The sequence below is a fragment of the Apteryx rowi genome, unplaced genomic scaffold (assembly GCF_003343035.1).
Source record: "Apteryx rowi isolate R43461 unplaced genomic scaffold, aptRow1 scaffold_36, whole genome shotgun sequence".
Classification (NCBI taxonomy): domain Eukaryota; kingdom Metazoa; phylum Chordata; class Aves; order Apterygiformes; family Apterygidae; genus Apteryx; species Apteryx rowi.
Window position 1 is genome coordinate 2,856,108 of NW_020450085.1, and position 9,378 is coordinate 2,865,485.

At 40.9% G+C, this 9,378-nt stretch overlaps 1 protein-coding gene across 1 annotated transcript in view; it reads left to right on the forward strand.

Moving 5' to 3' along the window:
- The first annotated feature begins 71 nt into the window (after window positions 1–71).
- The window catches only part of MOGAT1 (monoacylglycerol O-acyltransferase 1), a 26,611-nt gene continuing 17,304 nt past the window's right edge, over window positions 72–9,378 (forward strand). Inside the window, exon 1 of the mRNA XM_026073077.1 lies at window positions 72–216. Coding sequence (XP_025928862.1) covers window positions 123–216 — 94 coding nt within the window. The 5' untranslated portion in view covers window positions 72–122. The remainder of the gene's footprint in view (window positions 217–9,378) is intronic.

Sequence of the window (9,378 nt, forward strand, 5' to 3'; positions counted from 1 at the left end):
AGCCGCAGCGCGGCGGCAGGCAGGGGCTGGGAAGGGGCCGGAGCCGGGACCGGGACCGGCGGGTCCGCGCCTGCCCGCGCTGCTCTCCTCCGCCCGCCGCGGCGCGCCCGCACAGGCTCAGCATGAAGGTCGAGTTCGCCCCCATCAACATCCCCCTGAAGAGGAGGATCCAGACAGTTGCGGTGTGTCAGTGGATCTTCTCCTTCCTCCTGCTCGGTAACAGCCTTCCTCCTTCCTCTGCTTTTGCCCCGCAAAGTCAAGGAGAGCAGCGTTGGTGGCTTCCCCCTCCCCGATGCGCGCAAGGTGTCCGCGGCATGCTCCCTGGCCTGCTGCCGCCGGAGGAGGATGCGCCTCTGCCCTGAGAGCTTTGGGTCATTCCTCTTCTTCCTCTGCATTTACTTTTACCATAGATTCTTCTTACAAAATGGTCTTAAAATGCTTGCGACTGTCGTACTAAAATGCCCACTAGGTTTCTGACAACTAACACCAAGGCTTTAATGAACTTGAGCATAAAGATTGATATATGACTAATGCTTTCGTTATTGGTTTTGTAAAATAACTTCATATGCTGTAATTCAAAAAAGTTCTTATCTAAATAGGTGATAAAGATTAATAAGTGATTAATAAAGACTGATAGTAAACTGGGTTAAATCCAGCAGCTTCAGTAATTTTATGAAAAATGTCCTCACTTGCTTTAAGAAAGTCATTCTAACAATGTTACTAAGTAATCCTATTCCACTGATTTTTTTTTTTTTAAATATATATAGTGAATTTTCCTAATATCTTTATTAATAGACTCCTATCACTAAACCTTTAATCACAGCAGCCAATCTTATTCTCTTGGGTAGTTATCTTGAATTTGATGAAATGAGTCACTTGATGAGGTGAGCTGGGCCTTAATCCTTTGGGATCAGGTCTGTGGATTGTGTAAATTGGCAAGGCATTATTGAATATTCTCTTACAGGACGCACTATTCTGATGTATAGAATAACTCTTTTGTGTTATTGTACATGCTTATAATATTTTACGATTGTCCATGCTTTGGGGTTTACAAGAAGAAGGAAGTGTGTATATTGTCCTTGCATATTCTTGCAAATGTGTTATCATTCAGATATTGGTCTGATGCATTTCAGACAATTGTTTTTGGCTGGATAGAACATACCTAAATGTGAGGGAAGCATGGAAGGTATGAAGCACTGTCACAAATGTATTCTTAGCATTTGACCATTTTATGTTGCCCCTAAATCGCATGCAGCTGGAATATAAACAGTTCATGTTTGTGGCTACATTGCAAATAGCCTGTGCTTTTTATTCTTTACTACTGAATTAAATCTTGGCATATCCCATCACTCTAGTCTAATGATGATGCGATGGATATTCAGTAGCAGTGGAAGGAAACAATTTTTATCCTAGCCTAGTTGGTAACAATGCTGCTACCTCCACAAGAAGGACAGAAAATCATATTATTTGCTTACTAGAAACAAATAGGCTACAGAAAATTCACTATCGCTGCAGTTCAATAGAAGTAGGGAGCTGTCTTCTGCAACTGGCATAGCTTGTGGATAAATGCCAAGAAAAGTCAGCAAGGAGGTTTTCTTATGGTTGGTTAAATCAAATATAGTGAATATGCATGACTGGGGAAAAAGTGTTTGTAAGAATGCTCTATTTTTTGCATATAAATTGATATTAATAATAATCTGCTCATGCTTTCATAGGGGCATTGGAGCTATTAAAGGTGACCTTTTCATTTTGTATGTGTACTCCTTCAATCATAGTCAGTAGGAATCGTCAGGTCAAAAAATTTCACTTACTACCAGGAAAATTCACCTGGTTGAATCCTAAATATCTTTAAGAATTGAAAGATGAGTTAATTCCTAATAGCCTGAATTGCCAGTCTGTCTGGATGCCTCTTAGCATTTGTCTGCTAGCTAACAGTTGTGGAAAGATTGTTTGCTTGTAAGCTCTGAATTCAAAAGTGGCACTTTCAAATCATGTGAGGGATACCCATGTACAACTGAAATACGCTGCGAATTCATCACAGGCAAGATTGGGTGGTTGTTTTTGTTTTTTTTTAATTAATTCACAAATATTTTTATATGGCTGGAACTAGATTATACCAAGCAAGATCATCTGTAGCTTCAGTCTTTCTTGCGTAAAAATATCTGCATGTGAAATAATGAACAGATAATACCATATGATTAGTAACAGTTTGCATTACAGGTATCATATTGTTATTCCAATTAAGCAGTGAATAAACAGGATACTGACTTAGTTCCTAAAATCGTTCACATATGTATGTGGTGAGGTGCTATAGCTTAATAAAATGGACCAGCAGATAAAGTAAAAGAACTCTTAAAAATTAGTGCCTGGAAAGAGGAAAGCTGAATCAGGTAATGATGTCCTTTAAATTGGGGAAGTGGCATGTGAAAACATGATTAGATGTATAAAGTGAGTCACAAGGGTAACATGGATCAATTATAACTTTTAATCCATAATATTACTTGGATATAAAACTCTGAAAAACTAGCATTAATTGTATGTTCCTGGCTATGATCCTTAATAGTAGCTAAACTGAAGGGAAAAAAGCACATTCAGTGTTGGTCTTTCCCCCCTTCCTCTCCAGGGTTGTCCTGCCGTAGTGCTACATAGTTTCCTGAGACCTAGGAACCGATGACTGAATATGCCCTCTCGCTTGTTTGCCTAAAGACTACATGCAATTTTGGCCTGAAATACACGTACGCAATAGTTATTGTCGGGTTGCAGTTGCTTATCGCCATTTGTAGAAAGAGCTAATCGGTCAGCTAAAACTAAACAGATAGCTGTGGTAGCATGGCACAGACAAGCAAGTTCTGCTTCTTTGCACAGCTTACTAGCTTGGGCTAGGTCTGCACTTTGTATGAGTGCATTGCTTCTGCTCCAGAAGGTAGGCAGAATAAACATGCGTCTCCCTCTAAAAAGCCGTATAGATGTACACAGAATTTCATTAAATTCAAAAGGGACCTCTTTAAAATTCTGAATGTAAGTTCCTGTGCTTTCCCATTCTCTACTTTAAAAAGCTGCCAAAGTTTGCTCTCAAGCAGAAAAAACAAACTTTTATTGTAGYGGTGGTTCTTCTGTTAGTTATCCATAAAGATCAGGTATGTGACACCAGAAGTAAAAACTGATTCTGAAATGCTGTGATCTATATACCTATATATATGTTTGTGGATTAGACAAAAGAAATGTCCATCTAAAAGTCTTGCCCTCTGCACTATCTGAAACTGCTGTATGTTTTAGTTTCTTATGCACCCTGAAGTGCAACAAGTTAAAATAGGTAAAGTTCCATGGGGAAAAAAGTGTTTTAAATGGGTTTGTTTCTTTTAAAAGAAAAGTGATATCAGCTTGGAGTCTAGAAAACTAAAGCTGTTAAAACTGAAAAACAGGAAAAACTTCAACTGTGTGATTTCTGGCAGTATTAAACAGAAATCCAAAAAGCTTCAGGCTGAAGTATAATTTCAAGTCATTAGTGTTTCACTGCTGAAATGGTACTTGAAGTTTTGCAACTTTAGAGTACCTACTTTAAAAAAAAAATCTGAAAGAGACAAATTTGATAGATGTAGTTTTATGCCTGTAATTACTGTTATTAGAGGTACACTGGCTTGGTCAGCTGGCAACAGTCCCAGGGCAGACCTGGCTGGTTTGAAGCTTGTGCGCAGGCTGCATCGTGTCTGCCTCTGAAGCTGCGTGGCCGTGTTTGCTTGTCGTCTGGGTCTGTGCTGGTGTCCAGGCAAACCCCAGGCAGAAAGTCACCTGGAGAGATGAAATCTGAAAGCCTTTAAGTAGTGCCAGTCTGGCTGTGGGCAATAGCAAAGAGATTACATTGCTCCATTTTTGTACATTAGCCTTCACAGGAAATATATCCCAAAGAAATTGTGACCATCTGCGAATGCAACTGGTGTCACTGTTGTTCAGTCTGAAGTCATTTTCAGGCTTGGAAGTCTTTCTTAAGAATCTTGGCTGAAAGCCCTTTAGCAACAGTTAATAGTATGTCTGATATCCTCCTGCTAGGAGCRCAGCGTGTAGGTTTTTCAGTTCTCGCACAGTGTCTGAAGAGTGACTTTCCCTTGCTGTGCAGGGCTGAGCTGTGTGCCGCAGTACTGCACCTGTGAACGTAATTCAGTTTGTAGCAGTCGGGGATCAATACCGAGGCAGAAGGTAAATCAAATGGTTCATGACAAGCCAAAGCAATTTAACCAAAGAAAAATGAATGATTTGCTCTGCAAGTGTTGTAGTTTTTTGTTTTTCTTCCTCTCTAATCTACTTTCTCTGGGAGRAATGACAGTACATTGGATGAAGTAAAGCTAGCGGGCAAGCTGGTGAGTTTCTCCTCTGCCAGCTTCTATGGATTTGACATAAAAAGGAATGCCGAGATTCAGCATGTACAGAATTAAATGCAGAATGAGGTARCTCTAATGTGTTAAAATGTTTAATGTGTTAAAAGAAAAAATAACCCTTTTTTCCCCCCAAACTTGTCACAACACTTAGTTATCTGGTGCTGATTTAATTCTTCAGCTGTAGCTGGCTAAAACTACCATCTCATTCCTCTTCAAAGCCTTCCTTAAAAGCTCTCTTTTGTTGCCTAAGAAAACTCAGCTAAGCTGCTATAACCTCTTCCAGGCAAGCTGGCTGATACTGCTACCTTGTTCTTGTCTGTCTGTCCTCCTCTGTCCCTGGCATTTATTGTTGGCCCTTGGGCAGAGATTGTGGTATGATCACAGAGAGTAACAGAGTATTTACTGATGCTTGGCTGAGTAGTACTTCTAGGAATGCTGCCTTGGTTACCTATGTCTTCAGGAGGAGATTTAACCATGTCTCTGTAAATATTTGTTTGTTTGTCCCTCTCGAGCAAGAACAGAAAAACGGCTGTGCTACGTCAGGCTGGAGGACCACCTGGCTTGGCATTTCGTATGTGAGCATAAATGGTAGTGGATGCTTAAGGAGGAATAAAAGAAATGGGAAATATAAAGACTAATATATTCCCTGGCATGCTGTCTCAGCATTTGGTTATCAGTAACTTGGGGCTTTACTTTATCCAGACCTTTGTGTCTAACAGTCAGTAGTGCCCAATTCTCTGTATCTCTAGTTAATCAGTGTTTGTCAATGGGAGGTCTGCTTAGTTGGGACCTGGAACCAAATCCCAGAGTAAACGAGCCTTTAAGCCACCCTCCAAACCTTTGCATCCGAGGGTTTGTGCTTGTTCTTGTAATAATGTTGAAATTCAGCTGCCTTGGTAGGAATGCTCAAATATCCTTGTGATTAGGACTCCTAATAGCAACCAATAAACGGAGAAAGGACCTTGACTACAAGAAACTGATGTGTGTTCAACAAATGCTGACTTCCTTGCCGCCCTCGCTCCTGAAAATAGCTGCCATATATTCATGTTGACTTCAACCATTTCCTAGTGCAGTTAGTTTAAACAGCTTCCCGGTTGTTTTTGGCTGGGGATTCCGTAACAGGTCCTAAATGGCAGCAAGTTCCTGTGCTTCTGGTGGAAATCCCTCCATATACAGACAGAATTGCACAGACTAGTGGGATCTAAGTGGGATAATACTAACATTACAAATTACACTTTTAAAGAGGCTCTCTGTGTGAAAGCTGTGGGACAGTACTCTGCAGGCACAATGAAACTCGCTTACCATCGTCTCGGCAAATTACTTCCTCTCAGGCGTTGCACGTGCGTGTTATTGTGTTGTGACTGCTGGAGTTCGTTTGGGCATGTTCTTTCATGTAAAATTCTGTTCTATTCTTTACCATTTATAAATATTTTATAAAATATTTCTAGAAATTAAGGCTAATCTTTCTTTTTTGTGAAAGAATCCACTAAGCAGAGACAGTCAGTGCTGCATGTCTTTCTGAAGATCTGCCAAAATCAACTATTGGTGTTACCTTGAGGGATAATGGAAAGGAAAAAAAAAGTTCAGCAGGGACTAAAACATCACTGTGCAATTCTCCATCTGTGTTCCCTCCAATATTCTGTTTCTCAAGTATCCAACTTGAAAGTACTGCTGCTCTGAAGCCTAAAGACAAGGAAGGGACTGTTCTGTTGCAGGTACGTCACTGTGGTTATTGAAGAATATGCTGTCTTTCATTTTTCCCTGTGGCTGTAAGGTAAGAGATTTTCAGCTTGCTTTCTGCCCTAGGCTTGCTTGTGTATTTACATGTACTCATAATGCCTAGAGAAATATAAATACTTAAAACCACATTTCTCCCTGTGTACTCACTAGAATGTCAGTGGGATAATGATGTCCTGATTATCACATTGTTTGTGGGGCTAGGTTCAGATCCCTGAACTCTGACAGTCTTGGGCTGATTTAAGCAGTAGCAGCAAGCTTTGCTGAGGACTGCAGTTACAGCAGGACCTGCAGCACAGCTCATTTCTATCTGAGCTGGCTCAGTGGTCAAGCAGTCGACAGGTCTGAGCGTGAGTTTACTTTATTTTGCTTTGTGGGATACTATGGAGAGCTCTGTTCTGGTTTGATTGATACCATCACTGGCCACCTAGGACATATCTGTGCTGGCTGAACATGGTCTCTAACCGCTCTGAGGGTAGTGGACAAACAATCTTGGATTTGGTGGCCTTCACAATAGATATTACTCAGGCATTTTTGATTCCTTAGTGACTGCACATGCATTCTGAGCTTAAAATTGCATGGATCACCCTTATTTTCCCACTCAATGTACTCATTTCCTGCTTCTCTCTGTGGTATTATTTTATGAATTTGGTGCCTACAGTTGCAATCTCAGAGCCTATTTAATGAGGGAAACATCAGGCATTCAAACACTATTGGTCAGGATGCTTCTGGTGCTGCTACCAACACTATTTATAGCATTTTTCATCCACTTCTTACAACAGATCAGTGTTGCCATATTATAAATAGGGAAATGGAGGAAAAGGGATGTAAACTGACTTGCTCAATGTTGGCTGGCAAACCCGGTGTTCAGAGTCCCATGGCAGCATATTCTCTTCTGACCCATATTGTTTCCCTCTTTCCCCGTTGCTCCAATACACCAAAGAGATATCTTCAAGCTTTAATTCAAGTGCAAGCAAAAAGATGATGCTTAGAGTGAGTACTGGAAGTGTATCCAAACAGGCAAGGATACAATAAAGTGACAAATTACAAGTCATTCCTCATTTGCCTGGAATTTGTTTATGAATTTAAGTAAAGTGGTTGTCACTTGTTTACTCACTGACTTCCTCGAAGGAGAAAACACTATTTTTGTGTTTATAGGCTCATTGGTTTTGAGTCATCAGTGTTTAACTCATCTTGCAGACTATTAATGCACTGAAATAATGAGGAGGTATGGCAATAGGAATTTGTTTCACATGTCTCATTGCAAATGCAATAATAAATGGACCTTGTCCTGCAAGATGCTGAGCTCCTCTCAGGAAGTGCTGACAGCATACTAACCGGTCCAGCACCTCACACACGCTCAGGAACATGGGCTCTAGCTTTGTTTTAGCTAAAGCAAAGCAGTGAGCTTCTTGATCTCCTTTGGATGTTTGTCTACGTAGTATTAAATAGTGCTGTCTAGCACTTCGCATAGCTGCTTTAATTAACTTTTGCATCAATGATGCTTTGATCCGCAGCACCTTTCAGCTGTTTGGCTAGGTAACCAATACTGAAAAGCCATGCAAGTCTGTACTGAGCCAGAAGTCCTTCCAACAAGGACACTAGGGAATATTTCTACATGCTAACTTTTGCATGAAAACTAGAAATCCATCACTTATTGCAWTAAAGAACTTGTATTTATTCAAATTTAGAGTATTAACCTTGGCTTCCTGTTGAGATTATGATACCTAGAAATTTCTTTAATTTCAGGATCTCTTCTTCAAATAGCAGATATTAATGACTTTTGTTCAAAATACTTCTGTTCCCTATTTTGAACTGTTGCTGCTGTGGGCTTCCCAGCAAGTTCTGCTTCAGGAGAAATGAAAGTTGGTGTCAGATCCTTCACCCATTCTACATTTAAAAATGTTCCCTATCACTCATTGTTGCAGTTTATGAGGGTTTTTTGCATTGACTTCAAAGGTCTATGGACTTCAGTTAGCTGTGGTATTTTTCTAGAGCTCTTACTGAGATGCAAGGCCAGTGTTGCCTGTTTAAGCAGAAAGCAAAGTGCTTCCATAGTGATGGTACCGAAGAATGGGGTATCCTTAAAAAACAGTAGAGTTAAGCAAAAACAGAAATGGGATCAATGCTTATGGTTGTTGCCTTCTCTTCCCTTCTCTGGAATGAGTGAGGTTCCTTTTGTCCTGCTCGTTCTCTGCCAGTAATGGGAATATTCATCTCCTCCGCTCAATCAAATGAGCAGCTTTCCCTGCTTTATCTGATGCTGCTGGATTCTGGTAGTTCTCACTTACCCCATGATTATTGATTTTTATTCTGGGGACATAGTCAAACTAGAAGCAAGAGCAAGTTGGAAGAAGTTCAGAATAAGTATATTCACATTGTAGGAAATGCAAGAGTGCAAATAGGCCCAGCTGAGCTGTTTTTCAGCAGCTAGAAACCTGCTTAGTACAGCCAACCTGCTGTGAGTTTTCCACTCCCAAGTAATTTCTGCTAGGAAAAATCTTGAATGAAGCCGAACTTAACTAGGCCGAGTTGTTTTTACTCTTGGTCCATCTGCTTAGTTCCATGTTTTCTGCCAAAGTTTAAATTGTGTTAGCCAAATTATTGACTGATGTACTTCTGTTGTTCTTCACTCTCTTTGCAGGTGTATTTAGTCCAATATGTTTCACCGATATAACTCCTTTTAGGATGTAACGATATTGTCCTCATAAAAGCCAGTCAGTTGTGGGACATACAAAATACTTCATAAAAGCTGGCTTGTAAAATATCACAGGATAACGCCTGTGTAATACAGCTCTGCCTGCTGCGGGTTCCAGTGAAGGCTGGGTCTGGATTTGCTAGCCATTGTATAAATAAATATACGCCTCCAAAGTCTGGGCTCCCTAACAAGCTTAGAGTTGGGCATCTGCTGAATTACTCTGATCCATGAGGATGATGGTGCCTGTTGATTACTGGAAGATGAAATAACCAGCCTGAGGCAGGGCAAACTGCAGAGCGGGAGCAGCAGGTGCTGGCTGTACCTGGCTTGGGCTCGCATGGGGCACAGCTGCTTGATTTGCTGCAAAAGTGCAAAATTTGGCAAGTCCTGCAAAGGCAGTTTCCATAGATGTGGGCTGGGAGTTTTCCTGAATAATTATTTTAGGACTGGGCCCCCAGGTTAGGGCCCTAGAAGGAAGGGGCATTCCAGAAAGAGCTGGTTAATATTCAAACATCACCTCCTCCAGGCTCAAGAGCGGTGCATCCCTATGAGTAGGAAGTCAAGCAAAGG